A 20,679-nucleotide genomic window follows, 5' to 3' on the forward strand; every position below is an offset into this window, starting at 1 on the left:
ATTGGACAACACGTAGACAGTTCGGGAGATTCCTAGGGGAATGGAAGAGTTGTTTTGCTCTCTGTAATTTCTTTAAAAGTGTTCTCTATTTAAGATTCTTGTAACGGTAGAAATACAGTATGGAAGAGACATGATTTACTGCAGCCTTGGATACTGCCCGAGAGGAAGGAAACTATTGAATTAAAACATAAGGGATGAAATATTGGAAGTGTTTACTTGTTGCAATTGGGATTTTTTTTTATTATTATTTAGAAAATGTGCAAAGGCTAATAATAAAAAAAGGAACAAGATTGTTAGATCCTGCATTCAATTTTGTGGATTTTATTTTTCCTTGTCAAATGATCACTGTTTGCTCTTGGAGCAATTGTTACGAAAATGAGGTCTGAGGAAATAAACAATTAAATTATTTTTACTTTCCCCTTGTGCTATCTCTCAATCTACCTGTAGTCATTAAGATATAAATATAAGAGTTGCAGGGAATATAAATGTCCCTTGGAAAATTATTTACAGTAGTTGAAAAACATTCTCATTAGTAATTTAACGCCGTAATTGCTTCTAGTGAATTTTGCTTCTGCATATAAAAATAAAAAGTACATTCAAAAATGTGTCTGCTTTTTTTTAAAGTGTTTTTTTAAAACTGTTATTCTTTTTTTGATTCATAATACATAAATGATAAACAAATCCATCTTTACAAAACAAATTAAAAGGCTTCCAAATAACAAAGATAACAATGATCAATTATATTTAATGTTTACAATCCAAGCAGTCTTATGCTCTTCCGATGTGTACAACTTCAATTCCGAGTATCCATTTATGAATACGACATTTAGGTTCTTCAACTCTTCTAACAACTCTCAAACCTTGTGTTTACTCCTAGGGGCCTCTTTATTGATATTCACACTTTTGAATGTTAACTGTCATGTTTATTACTAGCAATAACAAATAACTTACCCTAGCTACTGTATGTAACAAGTAAACTCATGCCGTGAAAGTGGCTTCCATAAGATACTTAGATGATTTGGTGAGGAGTTTACAGTAAAGTGATAGATACAGTATAACTTTAACTATAGATATTTTTATTATTTTTTTATTATTCTGCAGCGCTTTACGGAGAATATTTGAATATTCACATCCATCCCTGCCCCAGTGGAGCTTACAATCTATGTTTCCTACCACATGTACTCCGCAAACATGGGGAGAATATACAAGCTCTGCACACAAAACTACCTATATGGTGCTGCTGTAAGACCAACAAACACCATCTTCAGCATTATGTATCAAAGAGCATTCTGAAAACTATGATTGTGGGAGCTTGTTGAAAAGGCCAAATATCTGTCTCCATAGAGAACTGTGAGATCAATTTAATGCAGAATGTTAGTGTTGTTAAGGTGTAATGCAAGAATTGCTATAATAAGGCAAACATCATTGTTTTTCCTGAATTTAAAGAGTAAGGAGCCCATAACACCTTGCTCTGTAATTGGGGATATTGTTTTCCAAGCAGGTAATTTGTTAACTAATTTAATTAATTTGTTGCGAATACTTATGAAGTGTGAAGGATAATGATAGGTTATTAATATCAATAAACTCTGTAAAATGAAGAATCCAACTTAAAAATATAATAATTTCTCCCTCCTTCTTCATCTCTCTCACTTTTAGAAACAGATAGATAGATAGATAGATGGGATACGGTCGTATTGTCGACACCACTTAAGTCGACAGTCTTAAGGTCGACACTATTGGGTCAACAGGTGGCAAGGTTGACAGGTGTCTAGGTTGACATGGGTGAAGGTCGACAGTTGTCAAGGTCGACATGGTTTTATTTAGACACAGTGTTAGGTTGACATGGGTTATGTTGCCAGGTCGGAAGGTCGACATGGGTTTTCTTACTGTTTTTTGAGCCGACATGTTCCGACAGGTGCTATTTCATGCCTTACCATCCACTAGGGCGTGGTGGGAGAATAAAATAGTTTGCGGTTGACTTCAAACTGTGTCCATGTCGACTGTGTCGACATTCGGGTCAAAAACAGTAAAACAACCTGTCGACCTAATGCTGTCGACCTAAAACCATGTCTACCTTGTCCCATGTTGACCGTGCCACCTGTCGACCTTCACCCATGTCGACCTTGCCACCTGTTGACTCAACGGTGTCGACCTAATGACTGTCAACCTAAGTTGTGTCGACAATACGATCCACACCCAGATAGATAGATAGATAGATAGATAGATAGATAGATAGATAGATAGATAGATAGATAGAGGATATATAGTAAAAAAAAAAGGGGTTAACATATTTTTATGTTACTACATTTATTGACCAATGATTTACTTTTTACAGTAATATCATGTGGTCATCCTGGAGTTCCGGCTAATGCTGTTCTAAGTGGAGATACATTTACATATGGGTCAAGACTCCATTACACGTGCACTGGATCTCATATACTTATAGGAAATTCAACTAGAGTTTGCCAGGAGGACAGTCGCTGGAGTGGAACACTGCCTCATTGCTCAGGTATACTGTCAAAACTATGTAGCACATATTTTCCTGCAGTTGTGATTTATTTAGCATTTACAGCTTTTCTGTCAGAGTATAATCTATTATGTATAGTAATGGATTCCCAAAGTATAATCTATTATGTATAGAAAGTAATTTCCTATAAGTGTTTTGTCCAAAGAACAGGTAATGTAATATATATGTTGTATTTTTTTTTTCTAATTCTGTGTGGATTCTTTGTTCCCCTTGGCAATACCATTCAAGTTTTACAAGTATTCACAAACACACACGTACACAAACATATGTACTTTTTTATAAAGGTATTGTGTCAAAATCACTGTACAAGTTGCACAAACCAAAAGAGCTGTGTGCGTTTGAGGCTAGGCTTTGTATCACAATATACCACCATTACATACTGTATGCAATATATACTGTTGCATTGACATGTATATGGGTGGATAGATAAAAGCTTTGGGGAAGCAAATTTTCACCTCACACACTGTAAATCATTGTATGCAGCAAATCTATGACCAGAGAATTTTCTGGGGGAATTCATATTAGCCCACAGAGGCAAATAGGAATACTTTCATTGGTACTTGTTTCCTAGCACGGCCACAACGATTTAGATCGTTGTGGTCGGAAGATAAAAAATCGGATCGATCGCATCGCATGCGATTTGGTCGCATGCGATGCGACCGATCCGACCGACCGATTTTTCACCCGTTTTTTTTTTTTTTTCACCCGATTTTTTTCAATTGCCCCCCCAAATGTTACTAAGTGGGCTAGACCCCACGATAGACGTCAACCCGAAGCGTGGGGAGCGCAGCGAGCCCGCGAGGGGCGGCGGTGCGCGTCCTCCGACCTTTTCATTCCCCTACTATCCACGTCGGCGTGGAGTTGAGAATATATAGTGTGGCGAGCGCAGCGAGCCACCGAGCCCGTGGCGAGCGCAGCGAGCCCCGCGAGGGGACGCGTATAACTTCACAGGTATACGCGTCCCCTCGCGGGGCTCGCTGCGCTCGCCACGCTTCGGGCTCGGTGGCTCGCTGCGCTCGCCACACTATATATTCTCAATTCCACGCCGACGTGGATAGTAGGGGAATGAAAAGGTCGGAGGACGCGTACCGCCGCCCCTCGCGGGCTCGCTGCGCTCGCCACGCTTCGGGTTGACGTCTATCGTGGGGTCATGGCGGGCACATAAAAAATGTGAAATGGGTCATATTGGCCCATTTCACCTTTTTTATCATTCCATCTAATCTTGTGCCATTATAATGGCACAAGACCGACGCGATCCTCCCGATTTCAATGTTAAAAGATTTTTTAACATTGAAGTCTATGGAAAAATCGGGTGAATCGGTCGGTCGCATCGCGGCCGATTTTAATTGGTCGCGACCGACCGATTGACCCGATTTCTGTCATTCAAAAGGAAAAAATTGTAAAAAATCGGCCACATCGTGAGGATCGTGTCCCTTAATTAAGAGCCACGATCACTCACGATTGTGGCCGTTCTAGGAAACAAGTACCCTTTCATTTACTCCCAACCTAGGCATAGACTCATCAGCAAATTCACATGATAGAATACTGATGTACACTCTCTACAGTATATGGGTAATTAGAGGGTTCAATATCTGCCATTCCCAACCTGCTCTACCACCCCCCAACTAATGGTGTTCTTTCTCTTCTCTTTCTACACACTATTTTAATCTCATGGGTGCACCTCCAAAATTCAATTGTCTTGCATGTGGTGCTAATATTTATACAGTTTGAGTAAAACATCTTACATTAATCCTATCAGTTACTTCCCTACCCTTTGGACACAAAACTCATGGGTATTATGATAATAGCCAAATATACCACTTCTTGAGTCATTAAAAACAGCAATAAGTTATACATATTAGTATCAACTATTGAATGTGAAACCAAGAAGCAGTACTTGATTCAAGTAAATCGAGGTAACCCAGCAAAATGTGTCAGGTGTACCCCACTCTCATTTTGGAAAAATGGACTTCCAGCATCACCAATACCCAGACTAGTGGTGAAATACAATAGCCTCTGAGTTTCTGGTCAATCATTTGTAAGGCAAAACTCATGCCTTGTAAATGATTACACCTTTAAAAAACCTCTGAATTTGTCCTGCATCCCACATGGCTGCGGAACTTGGATATTAGAACATTTGACCACAGACTTCAGGACTTCAATACATCTAAAGAGGTGAGTACTTTGTTTCCAGAAGGTCTAACATCTACCAAGCCTATCAATCACCACTCCAGGTAAATCTTCCCTCTCAAGCCTGGGTTCATTCCACACTGAACCCTGTATAGTGAGTGGATTGTTTTGCATTTGGGACCTATCATCTCCATACAGTACTGTGTCCATACTCAACTACTCTAAATAAAAACATATTAGCTGACCCACAAATTGAGAGGGGTTGTATAACTTTTGATTTCCTATATAATAACCATATTGACTTTAAATTCATGTTTTTACTGTTGACAAACAACCATTAATCCTATTAACAGAAATAAATGTCAACTTTTTCATCCCTTGAGTCTATTTAATCATTACTCAAAATATGCAATATAACGGCGGGATTGACCATCCCCTTTTTAATACAGCAGCTGGAAGTAAAGAGTCTTAAGAAGTGCCTGTGCTTTTCCAAGTTTACTTGGTTTTTGTGTTCCTAAATGTAAACCTGTGGTTCCAACCCTGGTCCTTACGTACCCAAACAGTGTATGTGTACCCGTCAGTTGCACAGGTGCACTCATTATTCAGACAAATTTTAAAAAGATACACAGGTAGAGCTAATTATTTAACTTGCAATTGTGTTTGGAGATATGGAAAATGTGCACTGTTATGTGTTCTTGAGGACCATGGTTGGGAACCAATGGTATAAACTCTATTTACGTAATACAAAAATAAAGAAAATAGGAAAACAAATAAAGTACTAACACTGTAACTTTAGGATACCTAATACCATATTCAACAAAGATACTAGTAACATTACCAAATGTATTTTCTAAGGTTCCATCTGTTTTTATTCCTGGCATTAGCAATCACAGAGAACCATTATCCCTATTATTTTAATAAAAAAACCTTGAAGGAACATCCGTTTAATTTTTTTCATATTTAGTATAGGATGTCTCGGCCTTACTTTAGCTCAGATACATTTAATTCTGTTTGGAACCTTTACATGTTGCTAACTTTGGTACAGCAGTATTTATTATACCATAATAAAATACTATTGGACACAGTAGAGTGCTTTGGGTATTACTGAAGGCTGTTGGGGACCAGAGGACCTATTAAAATAGGCTGATCAATGCTAAAAAATAAAAACATCTCCAGGAACAAACTTTTTAGGGACAAATCATTAAACCTGTGACTGTTCTGGGAAATTAGGGGTAGATGCCAAGTACTGTATATGCAATAAATAAATGTATGCACACTTAAATTATTCTATACTGCATGCTGTCTGGTTGGTCCTTAGAGAAAGCAGACATTATTGTATTTAATTGTGTTATATTTTATTTTTAACAGCATGGATGGATCAAAGCATGTATATATAACTTTATTAGCAACCAGATAATAAAAATGTTCTGTAAAGACTGGATGTTTGTGAAGCCATACAAAGTGTAATTAATAGTGCTCACACAATAAGTACTCTCTAATATAAGTGCCACTATACACAATGAGGATCATTTATTAAATTTAAAAAACGGCATCCTTCCAGAGCAAACATATTTAGTTTTTTTGTTTTTTACATCCCATGATTGGATAATCTGGGCACATTGGTTTCTTTCTAGTTACAGTAATTGGTTCCTTCAAGCACATAGTCATGCCTAGTTTTACAACTTTTTGCTGACTTGTGATAAAAGTAAGGGGGCTTTCTTTGCAGATCCCTGCGATCAGATATTTGGGTACTTATGTAGTATCTGGGCTGCCGATTTTGTGATTGTATGCCTTACCTTAGGGCATACAATCAGATGCGATGCGATGCGATTCGATGCGATTTTGCATAGGATTCAATGTTAAGAAGGTCCTGTTCATTTCCCCACTATCCAAGTGAGCATAGAGTTGATTTTATATAGCGTGGCGAGCGCAGCGAGCCACCGAGCCCGAAGCGTGGCGAGCGAACGCATATTTCTTAAAAAGTATTCTGTGTCCCCTCGCGGGGCTCGCTACGCTCGCCACGCTTCGGGCTCGGTGGCTCGCTACGCTCACCACAGGTTTATATCCAACTCCATGCCCACTTGGATAGTGGGGAAAGGAAAAGGACCCCTTTTTCCCATTGAATTCTATGTTAAAATGGACTCAGACCATTTTAACATTGAATCCTATGGAAAAATCTTGACCATCGCATCACATACGATTTGGTCGCATGCGATGCGATGCGATCCGATCCGATTTCTAAATCGGACGCCCAGATACTACATAAGTACCGATATTTGCTCACCAGTGAGAAATCCTGCCCTGTGCACAGCTGTGAAATGCTTGTGAAAATATTGCAGATCAGCAAATAACTGCACATCCATCAGTAACTCATTCACCATCAATCGATTTTTTACAGTCTGTGCGCAATCCATGACCTACTTGGCCAGTGCGAAGGAAAGGCCGGAGCTGACGTCACATGCCTTCTCTGAAAACACTTTGACATGTCCTTGTTTTCACTTAAACTTCCAGAAATGGCTGGTTCCCACCCCCAAATGCTGGCATCCTGTCAATCAACTTGCAAACAGCTAGCGATCAAAAATACATGCTTTTTTGTGTAATGGTTTCATGCATGCATGCCATGATATGTACGCATGTGCTCTTGATCAATAATTGTTTCCCTGAGAAATTGCAGCTCTACTAATAGATCTGAATAACCCACTGAGTGTATGATAGTAGTTACGCCACAGTGTGCTAGAGCTGTGTATGTGACTAGCTTTGATGGCTTTTGTTAATTGGATATCACTTTTTATCAAAAATTTGGTGGACATTAATGGTAAGATTAAATAACTGTTGTTTTTCCTCATATATGGCATTTTCAATTTAGTTAATGGACAACTAAGCTAAATTAATTATTAACTGTTATTGGGCAAGCATGAGGATTCTAGAACTTAAGACTTGGACATAGCACTTTTTTCCACAAAATATATCAGTAAATAGTCTACCAATATTTTATACTACATTGTTTCTATGGTCCCAAGGACATAACAACTTCATAATCATAATATATCTTGGTCCACTTGTCTGCTCAGTTATTAACTTGTTTTAAGGATGATAGGCAAATAATTCATTTATTTTAACTATCATTTAAGGAAATAATCCTGGAACCTGTGGTGATCCTGGGATCCCAGCCCATGGGTCTCGCCTTGGAAATGAATTCAAAATAAAAAGTTTGCTTCGCTTTCATTGTGAAATGGGATACACACTCATAGGATCTGCAGAGAGATCATGTTTATTGAATGGCTCATGGTCGGGAATACAACCTTCCTGTGAAGGTAAGTACAAAATGCATATATATTTATATAAGCCCGAAAATCTTTAGTTTACAAGATAAAATATTTTGTGCAAGATTTAGGCATATACTGTTATAAAGATACCATATACTCTAATAGTTAACTGACTTTATCAGTAAAGTGTTGCCAGACAGGTACAGTACATACAGCTTTGCTGTAGCTAAATCACATTGTGAATGCATCAGGGCATGCTGAAATAGTAGTAGATGCTATGCTGCCAATCATGTGCTGTGATGCAAATACATAGAAGTTCCACTGTTAAAGGTCACACCTTAACTATTCCTCCATACAACAAGATTTCCAACCCCCCATGCTTGACTGTACCTCTAAGTCTCACAAATCACTTTTTTACCTTTGCAATATGGCTGGACTGGTACTGTATATACACACATAGTTACATAGTAGTTAAGGTTGAACAATACACATATACATTGCACATAGGGTGGCCAATCCCAGGATCAGGATAGGCTGGATCATGGTATATGCAGTCTAATGCCAGGCAGCATTTGAGCACTCACTTAAATCTGTGGCCATTTCCGACAGCACAAATCCGACATGTTTTAAAGTCAGATCTGTTTTGTCGGAAACTGCCTTCAATGCTGTCAGTAATGGCAGCATTGAATAGGTGACAGCACTATTTCCACTGGCGGAAATTGCGGCCAGAATTGAATACCGCCCTAAAAATTACAATCTCAGAAATTAAATTTCTTTATACATCACATGATGCTTAAATAAGCTTAAAGGTGGATATAGGATAACCTATAAATATTTTGCTATACAAAACAGCACCTCCTAGAGCAAACTGTAATTATTATATTGTTAGATGGACAGAATATAGGCCCTTATTCTAGTTGACTCGGATGCATGCGTATTCTCAGACGACCAACGAGTGTTTTCGCCTACCATATGGATCGCTCACACTGTCCGAATGCGGTAAGACGCTGAGCAAACGGACCGCAAGTGGATGTTTCATGTGAACAACTCCCCCATCTGTGGGAACCTCCCCCATCCTCCGATGGTTGCCGACCATCGAATGATGGACAGAGCGGTCAGACAGCTCCGAGTGCTCCAGACCACTCGGACATTTCTCCATGCGAAAGAAGGGATATGGACGGGCAGCTGGCATCCGGCTATTTCAGCTGTCCGCCCCCCACATGTGCATCACGGCCGGATTAGCATTTTCATGGGAACGCACATGAAATGCGGGGCGTACGCACATGGTAATGAGCCCAAACAGCCCTTCATGCCCCTCTCCACCCCCTGTTTGGATTGTTCTGACCAATCATTTTCTGTACGGAATTCACACCGTATTCGGACGTGCGTGGCGTTCGCACATGCGCAGAAATGCCTCTGCACATGCACAAACACAAAACATCGGCCGTCCGACCGAACACGCAGCCGCCAGACTCAATCAGAATAAGTATGGAATAGTATGGAAATGTTAATTTAAGGAGTACTGATGTATTCTTGTTTGCAAATTCAAATAATTTTTTAAAGAAGGTTAAAAAAAAAGCCAATTATACGTTTACACCACAGTTTAGAGATTTGTGAAAATAGGTACTTATACTATATGTGGGTGATATAATATATAGTTTCACAACTTGTAAAGAGGCAAGAATATAAAACAAAGCGCAGACACCTTTTTAGAGCTTAGATAATCAACGCACTATAGTACTGCTTGACATAATGGTTTAATTGCTATCAGTTATGCCTGAAGCGATCCTTAAAACGTAAGATTTCTATTATTATAATCATTATATTAACAGTGGCTGATAAGAATACAGTCTCTTATTTTAATGAGTATGTCATTAGACTTTAGGCACATTTTAAAATAATGTCACACTATTTAAATTTGTGTCATTGTTTGAATCCTAAAATTAAAATAGTAGTTTAACCTCGAAACAGCTAGGAAAAAATTGTTGAGCACATCACAAAGGCAAATAAGTATATTTGCACAGATCCAGTATAGGAAGAAATGTGTTCAAATTGTACAATATTTATTCAAATCTTAGAAGATTACTGTCATACTGCCAATCTTCAGACTTCAACTAAAGAGATTTTTAATTGCAGGAAATAAAACTAGTAATAGTAGAAAAATGTTGCTATGTAACCCAGTTCATATCCTAAAATATCCCTGGTCAGGATATAGGCTATAATCTTGAAAATGTGTAGACTGTTCCTATCATACTATCTGATAAAATTGATGATGCAAAGTGTCAGCTTCAGTCAAGTAACATTCTACTATCAGTTATACAAAAAATTGAAAGCTAAAATGGGGGCAATTTTTTTTTTACAAAAATCACCTTACCCAAACTCCCTGGTTCTGATTACTACAGGAAAAATCTTGTTGTACACATTGTAGTCACTGTTTTAATAAAAAGTAATGCTGGGTAGTCCTTTCTTTCAAACTAAAAAAAATAGCATGTGGTGAATTTGGTGAACATCAGACAATAACCCCAAACATTAAATAAATAAATAATGTGGAGTCACTGGATGGGGGAAGATCTCCATCTTGGAGTCCCCTCTTTCAAATGGCGTGATCCCTTAATAGCAATGTTCTGATAAGTACCTTTGATCTTTGACCTCCTGATCAATTGCTGAGTGTAATAAGTGTAGTTCCTCAGTGGCATTATCCCCATTCCCCCAGTGGGAATTTTGTGGTCACAATCTGTTCCCCTACTACCTCCTCCAATGCCAAAGCACATTACTGCCTTTTCACTGTATCACTTAACCCTCCACCATAAAAGCACAAAGCAGTAGAGTATGTTTTTGGAATACTTTGTCTCCCCTGAAGCAACTGATAACTGTGACAGTACTTAGGGTGCACAATATTGTGGATTGCAAGTTAGGCTTATTTTATGACAAACTTTATGGGTTTTCGGTTATGTTCCTCAATACCCCCAAAAGATCATGTATTCAGAATTTCTTGCACAGATAATTTTATTGATTTCTCTGGGTCTACAATTATCTGTCCTATTTATGCAAACAGAAATGATGAAAACATGTTTATTGGTTATTGTAGTTGGAAGCTCCTGACAAAAGTGGAGAGGTACAAAAAATCTACTAACATTTCTTTATACAATGTATTTAAACAACACTTTCTGGTTATTTCATACATTTCCTCTAATGAGTCAAACTCATCTTAACAAAGCCAACACAAGCCCTTCACCTATTGTAACTGCCTCATTAATATTATTATTAAAAATAATAGAATATTTCACAAAGCATTACACAATCTATAAAACATGTATTATATACATGTATTATATATTAGCATAAACCAAATATAGAGTACTACGTGATTAATCGCACCCTACGGGTGCTCTTCACACCGTTGTAAGGGGCTCTGCCCCTGTAACCTGTAAATGCCTTTATTGCATGAAATATGGTTTGTGCAGGAGGGCCGGGTGGGGTGTTTTATGTGGTGGATGTGGGAGTGTTGTGAGTGGAGGTGGTGGGGTCGGTGGATGAGGGCTGCGTGCGTGCGTGCGTGGGTGTTGTGGGTGGTTGAGGTGGATTGGGTTTGGTGTGGAAATTGCAGGTGACTGGTGTGGGTTGGTGGGTAGTATATGTCCCTGGGGCTAAGGGCGGTGTGGGGAGACTGTATATTTATTGTATAAGTTAAAGGGGTACTGTATATTCAGGAGGCCAGGGGTTTGAGAGTATAGCGGCTATGAGTCTGACGTGCAGGTTGTGGTTATGGTGGGTATTGTGCAGTGAGACCTGGAGGGGAGCAAGGGGCAGGGTGGAGTAGTGGTAGTGTGGATAGGGGGACAGGCTAGGATTAGTAGTGGGAAGCAGGTGTGAAATAGAGTTGAGCCTTGGCTTAGTGTGCATGCCCCTAGCCAATTGCCTAGTTTGCTCTGGGTTAGAGCTATGCAGCGGGGGTATTTGTATGGTTATAGTTCTGCTTCAGGGGGTGAGGTGCATGGTTTGATTTACATTGTGGGTGGTAGTTTTTGGTTATAGTTATGCTGCGGGGGGGAGTTTGGGTAATGCTGCAGGGGGGTTCTCTGTCCTTTTTTTCTGCCGCCCTGGAGCCGCTCTGGATGCTGTGCAGGTTCCGTTAGCGGCTGCAAGCAGTGACAGTCTGTGCAACTTGAGAGGTCTGCTGGCGGCGAACAGCAGCCTCGGCTTGTGTGTCTCCCTTCAGGGCCGTTGAGAAGGTGGGGCAGAGGGTAGGGAGACACAAACATACCCGGCCGGGTCAGCTGATTAGCAGCAGCAGCGGCGGCGGGAGATGGGGTGAGGTGGGCGGGTCCGGATGGGGATGGGCGGGGACTTGGCCAGCGTAGGGGTGCTTGGAGGGATGGACTGATGAGGCAGCTCCGGCGGCTCTCTCAGTAAAAGCCACAGTATGTTCCCGACTGCAGGATGGGGGGCTGTACCGGCCGCGGAGTGGCAGCGGGACTCTGATTATAACCGTCCCCAGCCAGCACTATAGTGCCTCTCAGTCATTCTGTGGCTGTGTGTGGGCGGAGTCAGAGGCTCTGATAGGCTATTAGTCTATGACTCTGCCCAGCGTTATAGACACACTCACAGAATGATTGACAGATGTAGCTAAATATATAAGAGATGATGATATATTGTATGAGCTAACAGTAAGAGAACATAATAGTATTTTATCAAGTTCAAAATAGAAACAAAGAAAACAAATGATATAAAAATGTGTACTTTTTTAAATGTGCAATCATGATATTTTCTACTTTGTGCTTACTGACTTTTCATTTGATTCGATTAGCATAACCTTTATAGTTGTAATATGACTAATTGAAAGGAAATTACAGTAGGAGTGTTTTGTTAATTAGGTAAGTTTTAAAGCAATTAAAATCAGTGCCCATGTCTCAGTGAGGTTGAAATGGACTAGCCAGTAACTAGAGCAGGAAAACTCAACAGGTTCTACTTAACTAGTGAAGCCTCCTGTGAAGTGTTCCATTTTAAAGAAGAGCAATTATTTTGTGCAGATTATTATTCAGACAGGACAGCAAATGTGCAGCATGTGACCTAAGAACAATTATTGCCATTAATGAGCTGAACTGGAATCCAAAAAGCTATCCTTAAAGAAATAAAATTCATCAGGGCTACATTAGTAACTACACTGTGCATGGTACTAATGAGATCCCTTGCTAGGCACCGCTAGGTTTGGCTTGCTGGGCAAGTGTATCACATTTTTAAATCATTGCTAGTATTTAAAGGAAAGACACTGACATTTATGTTACCTCTTAATCGAAAAATAATATATACCTTTAAATCATACAGAAGCAGAGGAGAATATTGTCCTCTACTACTATATTATTGTTTATTAATTCAGTTTATGTACTGTATATTTTTATTTAAGTTTCACCAGTTGTTTTCATAAAAGCTTTGTAGATTTCATTTATACTGTATTTAATGGGTATAAACGGAATATACTTATTTTTTAAATTAAATCTGTAATTTCTCTTAGCAAGATAAATCCACTGACAATTATTATTTAAATGTTTATAAACTTATACATCGATCTTACTGCATGCCAGCTATCTCTTATCTACTTATGAATCAACTGAACCTTGCATATCTCTTGGTGAACACAATCAAGGAGCGAGATTATTATTATCTATCGCTGATTTCCGTAGTAGGACCAGTTTAACCAGACGGTGGCACAGATGATGCTACCAACTGTGGATGTCATGTGTTCTATAGCTTTCAATAAAAAAAAAAAAAAACAGAAAAAATCTTCTGGTGCACTTTGCAACTGCTGTTCACCCTGATCTCTCCAATGCTCGTCATCTGAAAGGTGCTCAAAACCTGTCCACTTTTGCTACTCTCCATACTGCTGTAAAGAATTGGAAAGTGTTTATATAGATGCTCTCCTAGTGTGTGTGTGATTGTATCACACTCTAGCCCTTATGTATATTGGTTCAATCCCCTGCGGGGGAGTATTGTTGTGCAACTGCACATGCACATAAAGCGGGCGCAGTGAATTTATTAATCGCTAGCCCGTTCACACATAGCAGTGTGGGAATGGTCACGAGGTGGTGGCCAAGGGTAGCGCCCATGGGAATGTCCAGAATTTCATGGGTGTTCCTATGAAAACACTGGGTGTTCCCATGGTAATGTGGCCGTGATGCGGGTGCAGGGGGCAGGCAGCTGATGTCACCGGATGTCAGCTGCCCGCCCTCTTCCTTTACAAGGGCACCGCAAACCTGAGTCACCAGAGAGTGATAGACTTGTGAGCATTGTAGAATTCATTCGATGGTCGGCGACCATTAAATTATCTCGACCCTGCATGCAAGCTGTGAATGGATGTTTATGCAAGCATGCAGGGAAACTCGGTGTGCGAGGCGGGAGGCGGGCGGTTGTGCGTGTGGCAGGCGCCATTTGGTTGTCTCATAAAGCTGCAAAATCCTCAGCTTTGCAAGTCAACCAGAAGGAGGGCCTCTGTCTCTGTCCACATTATGGGGGACATTTACCAAAATGGATTCGTAGAAAAAAGGTGTATTCGTAGGCAGAAATACACCTTTTTTTTACGAATTTGTATTTTCGGGATTTACAATCCCAAAAATACAACAAATTCGTATTCCTAAAGATGGAACATCCGTATTTGTATTTACAAATACGAATGTCCTACACCATCGATAGGATACGACAGAAATCACCATTCAAAAGAATGGGGATTCCTGATTTACTAAGCAGCCGTACTGATAATACGGCTGCTAAGTGGTGTGAAACACCCACGCAAATACGACAGGAAAATACACCTTGCTTTCCCTGTCGTATTTGCTTTAAGCCTGCATGGATCAGTCAGATCCGTGCAGGCTTCAGTGTAAAAAAATAGAAAAATAAAATAAAAAATAAAAAAAACGGCATGGGGTCCCCCCCACAGCCGAAACCAGCACCAGGCTGACGGAGCCTGGAGCCGGTAATTAAAAATCAGGGAACCCGACAAATAGGGGTTCCCTGATTTTTTAACAACCAGCCCCAGGCTCCTGCTCTGGGGCTGGTTCCCAAAATACGGGGGACAAAATGACTAGGGGTCCCCCGTATTTTAAGAACCAGCCCCAGGCAAAACCAGCCAGCAGGGTAATGCCACAGCCGGGGGGAGACTTTTTATGCAAGTCCCCCCGGCCAAAGCATTCATCCCTACCGACCAGTCAGCCTGGCCAGGGGCCCTGGGGAGTGGGGTCCCCCCCTCCAGGACTTACCTGACCAGGCTGAAGCCCCTGGGCGGTGGGCATCGGGCTGATTATGGTGTAAAAAAAAAGATAAAACTATTGTTTTTTACTGTGGCACTACAAGTGCCAGCAAGCCTCCCCAGCAAGCTGGGACTTGGAGAACCACAAGTCCCTGCCTGCTGGGCATTAAAGGGCCCGCTGGCACTTGTAGTTCCACAGTTAAAAAAATAGTGCACAAAACACACTGACACACATTTGAAATAAAAGTTTAATACACACATCACAAACACACTGATACTTACCTATCTTGATCCCGTCGGTATGTCGCTGGCTCCGGTGTCGGCGGCTCCAGTGTCGGCGGCTCCGGGTCGGCGGCTCCGAGGTCGGCGTCCTGTCTGAAGAAAATCCATGTCGGACCTGTGGAAGTAAATGCTACTCACCAGGTCCTCCATGGATGGTCTTCTGTCTTATCTCTTCTTTTCCAGGACTTTATTCTCTCTCTTCTGTCTTCTGTCTTCTTCTTTGTTTACGCTGCCGGCTGTCGGGACTTTCAGAGCTGGAGAGATGTTGCCTCCTCGACGTCTGGACTAAGAATGAATTCTAGCCAATCAGGAGCCGACTTTACTGGCTCCTGATTGGCCACTAGGCGGCCCCTGATTGGCTAGAATTCATTCTTAGTCCAGACGTCGAGGAGGCAACATATATAACCAGGGGTTAAAGTGAGGGGGAATGGGGTGGAACATTGGCCCTGCACAGTAATTCTTACAGAAAAGCATACTAGTTTGCATGGGAATGCTAAGAAAGCTAACATTGGCCCTGTCTCTGCCTAATGGGGGGGGGGGGGGGGGTAATTAGATAGCATAGAAAAATTAGTTACCCCACCTCTGCATGACCTCTTTAAGCCCTGTATTTAATCTATCACATGCACACATACATAAGCACTAAATCAAAATAAAATCAATTTTTTTATTTGTCACATACAAGTCATACACTATGAATTATTCTTGTTAGTATCCAATTAACCTACCAGTATATTTTTGGATTGTAGAAGGAAACGCATGCGAGAAAATCCACATGGTTAGAACCATTGTGGTATTTGAACCAAATACCTCAGTGCTGTGAGACAGTAATGCTAGAACACCAACTGTGCTGCTCATAGATGATAAAAACGAATTGTGCTTACATATACACATACAGAGTCTATGCCCCAACTACAATGAAAGCACCATCAGCCTTTTGTTGGCTATTTGCAACTGTCCATGGCAGCCTTCAAGTAATATTTATTACATTACTAAACCTACTTTAAAATCCCTTCCCTATATTAATTGCTTTTACAGGCTAGCATAAGTGGCTGAATCATGCCAATCTATATAGGTGTAAATGTGCACTGACTATAATTGACATGTACAGAGCGATTTGATTCAACAATAGATACACTACACTAACTAGCGTAGTAAATACTTACATCAAGACCAAAAGGACTCAAAAGCAATTGCAATATTAGTACATTTTCAATTACTGTATAAGGTAGTACATTTATAAATACACTGAAAACTTTTTTTAGAGTATGAATGCCTGTAATAAATATGTAGCTACTCACTTTATTTTATAACAAACTCATTATTTGCTGCTGATTGTCTGCAACAGTAATAATTTCACACAGAGAGGTTACGCGCAGCTCGCAAATTGGTCATTACTGTATGCTTACATATTCTAGAATAAAGAAAGCTTACAGGGTGATGCCGAGTTTTGCCAGCCATAATTGCTCCCACCTTGCGATCACAGAATTTATGCATAACTGCCCATATATAGAACTGTATGCATCTCTGCAACTGAAACAGACAGAAATTGCGGTAGGATGGCCCTGCTGCAAACTTACAATCTTATAGATCTTGACACATGAACACATTTTTACATAACCTGTAATTCTGTTGCCATACCCTTACTAAATGATTTACACCAATGAGCTTTCCATTACTTTGATATATTTGAAAAGATGATAAATCAGTTTAAGTCATACTGTTAAATTAGAGTTTAATTTAAGGAAATCTATGCAAGACTGTACCGAAGAGATGTATATAGTATACAGACATGTGTGGTTTGCATAGGGCTGACCAGTGGCGTAACTATGCCTCCGCAGCCCCCGCCGTGGCGGGGAGGCGCAGAGTAACTATGGGCGCCGGGGGGGGCTGCGGGGCTATAGTTACCTGCTGCGCTGCTGTCTACTCTGCCCGGCCGCATCTGCGGTCACTGTCCCGTCACTCGCTCCCGGTGCCGGCTCCTGCTGATAATAAAAACTGACACTTAGAAAATGGCTGCCCCCAAATTGCAGACAGTTTTGGCAGCCATTTTCTAAGAGTCACTTTTCATTATCAGCAGGAGCCGGCACCGGGAGAGACTGGACGGGACAGTGACCGCAGATGCAGCCGGGCACTCTGTCATGTATGGGCAGGGGAGGGGAGGGAGAGGGGGCTGCCGAAAAAAGTGCGGCAGGGGGGCGCAAATTATATAATTACGCCACTGGGGCTGACATATGCAATTTTTTTTAGGACAGTCCTTTCATTCGACAAAATCTTTCCCTTAAATCAAATATTATATTACTAATTTTCTTAAAACAAAAATGCCTCAAATAAGCCATTAATTTTCACCATTGCAATGGCTGGTGAGACAGACATAAACCTACACATTTATCTCTACAGTTTAACATCAATGCACTTGCATTAATGTCACTTGTCACTTTTATATATGTATGTTGATTTTAGCTCCATCTTTCTGACAGCGGTATCCTGTGGAAATCCTGGAACTCCAGCCAATGGCATGATCATTTTCAGTGACGGGATACTTTTTTCCAGCTCTGTCATCTATGCCTGCTGGGAAGGTTACAAAACATCAGGGTTAACTACTCGACATTGCACTGCCAATGGAACCTGGACTGGAAGTGCTCCAGATTGCTCAGGTCAATAACCAAATCACTGTCACAACAGATTAGAGGAGTGTTGGGCAGTGTTGTATTTATGCACAAATGAATATTGATTTTCTTTTTTCTCTACTTTTTTCTTTCTTTTCTGGCCTCCAATTAGCATGGCTACCTTTTTCTTATTTGTGTTTGCTTAGTAAACTTTTGTTTTCTGCTACACTATTAAAAATGTCCCTAAATCTCAGTTCTTTTCACTTCATTGTGGACAATGTTAAAAAAATTATTAAAGATTAAAACATTATAAAAAATATCAGGCTTATGTAATTATATAGTGCAGCAATGCATAATAATTTATCACTTAGAGATTCATATAGAAATGGGCATAATTGCAGCAAAAGATGTATATGTAAAATGCAGGGCTTAGATTTGAACTATATAAGATCAGTTCAACCAGGAACACTGTCTTTGAACCCCTCATTAATGATGACATAGGGGAGTATTCTGGTGGACTCGCAAGGCTGCGAATTTGCAGCCTTGCGAGTCCACCAGATGCTGCCCGCCGAATGTCAGTATGCCCACTCCACTTTGCATGGCTTATACGCTCACACTGGCTGTGAATGTATGTTTAACATAAGCATCCATTCGCAGACTGTGGGGGAACACCCACATCATTTGAGGATCGCTAACCATCAAATGATGTGGAAGGTCCACGCACATCTAAGGTTACTCTCAGGTAATCTTAGATATGCATGGACATTTGGCAATAAGTGGGCGGCAGCTGACATCTGATGATATCAGCTGCCCACCTCCAGCACCCACGCCACGGCCGATTACCATAGGATAGCCCAGCATTTTCATGGGAATGCCCATAAAACGGTGGACTTTCCCATGGGCATGACTATACGGCACTGCCCCACGCCCCCCACCTGCTGTCTTGGGTGCATGCACCCAGCGAACAGTCTGTTTGCCATGGCCGCATGCACCCAGCATATGCACAGGAGCAGAAATGCACCTGCGTATACGCCCAACATCGGTCCACCGTGCGAACGCATGGGAGATGGGAAGGGACAAGAATAAGGGCCATAATATAATTAACATAAGGTTTTTTTAAAAATGAATTCCCTTCAGAAACACACACATATTAAGTGTGCAATAAATTTCCAAATGCACAATAATATTATATTTACAAACAATGTGAATATTAAATTTCTTCAAAGTATTTAACAAAGGAGTTTATGCAAAGCTGAATTAAATTCAAACCACTTGGGGATGCAGCTAGACCATTCTGAAACAGATACATACTGTATGTCTTCTACATGCTGGATGAAGTTCTCCATTGCAGCAGATATTGTAGCAGCAGATATATGATGTATGTTCCCAAATTACATATATTCATTAAATTATCAAAAATAGTTCAATTAACATCATTAAACACCGATTCTTTATACTTAAATACTGTATGGTAAACATTTTCTGCTTTCTCTTCATACTAGTGATAACTTGTGAAGATCCAAGGTCTATTGCTAATGGTCTTCAAATAGGAAAAGATTTTACATTTAACAAGACTGTGAACTACCAATGTACTCCAGGTTATTGGAAAGACCCTCCCACTGCAGGATCTTTAATGTGTGGCAAAGATGGCACCTGGAACCAGACGAAACCTACATGTAAAGGTTTGTATATAAATACTTTGGATGTGTCTGTAATACTCCATACATTTTCTTAGACAATTTATGTTGCATAGTAGTAGTAGTAAGTTATTCCCTATAAGGTTTTTGGAGGCAATATATATATTATACTTACTACCCTTTTCTTGGCTTAAGAGAACGAATAGATAAAAACATCAATTATTATTATTATTGACGTTTATATGGTTCCACGAGGATTCTGCAGTACCAAACAAAATACATAATCAAATGAGCAAAGCAAAAAAGTACAAAGTAGTACAAGTACATAGTATATAAACATTTTTGGATCTGGGGATAGAACACTTAAAAGATCATTAGAGTTGCAGAAAATAAGGGTTAAATGCCATTGAAGGGAGTATCCAGTATAAACTAGTCAATGGGGCAGATGTACTAAGCCTGGAGAAGAGCTAAACTGGAGATAAGTGGAGATAGGTAAAAGGAGATAAAGCACCAGCCAATCAACTCCCAACTGTAATTTTCAAACACAGTTAATTGGCTGGTGCTTTATATCCTTTTACCATATCTCCACTTTATCTCCAGTTTAGCTCTTCTCCAGGCTTAATACAACTGCCCCTAAGAGAGGGAAAGGCAAATAAGGGAAGAGTACCCTACTCATGAGATCGTACATTCTGAAGGGGAGAGGCAGGCAGACAGATAGGAGTGAGACAGATGGGGGAGAAGTAAGCCTGTAACAGAGGATTAGGATGAAATATGGCTGGGATTAATGAAGATGTGGGTCTTTAGAGACCATTTAAAGTTTTGCATAAAGGTGTAGCATCTGCTAGGGAAAGGTAGACAATTTCAAAGATAGGGAGTACCATGGCCAATGTCTTTGAGGTAAGAATGGGAGGAAGTGACCAGTTGGCAGGAGAGGTGGCATGTTTTTGTGGAGCAAAGAAGATGGGTGTGTAAAAAAATGTCAGATATTTTT

At 40.4% G+C, this 20,679-nt stretch overlaps 1 protein-coding gene across 2 annotated transcripts in view; it reads left to right on the forward strand.

The window, feature by feature from the left end:
* CSMD1 (CUB and Sushi multiple domains 1) overlaps window positions 1-20,679 on the forward strand; it is a 1,658,539-nt gene that overhangs the window by 1,558,057 nt on the left and 79,803 nt on the right. For both annotated transcript variants that reach the window (XM_083177358.1, XM_083177357.1), the window contains exons 56-59: window positions 2,336-2,509; window positions 7,789-7,971; window positions 17,923-18,099; window positions 19,554-19,733. In XM_083177358.1, the coding sequence (XP_083033484.1) occupies window positions 2,336-2,509; window positions 7,789-7,971; window positions 17,923-18,099; window positions 19,554-19,733 (714 nt within the window). The remainder of the gene's footprint in view (window positions 1-2,335; window positions 2,510-7,788; window positions 7,972-17,922; window positions 18,100-19,553; window positions 19,734-20,679) is intronic.

Source organism: Crinia signifera, chromosome 3 (genome assembly GCF_055691185.1).
Source record: "Crinia signifera chromosome 3, ASM5569118v1, whole genome shotgun sequence".
Lineage (NCBI taxonomy): Eukaryota > Metazoa > Chordata > Amphibia > Anura > Myobatrachidae > Crinia > Crinia signifera.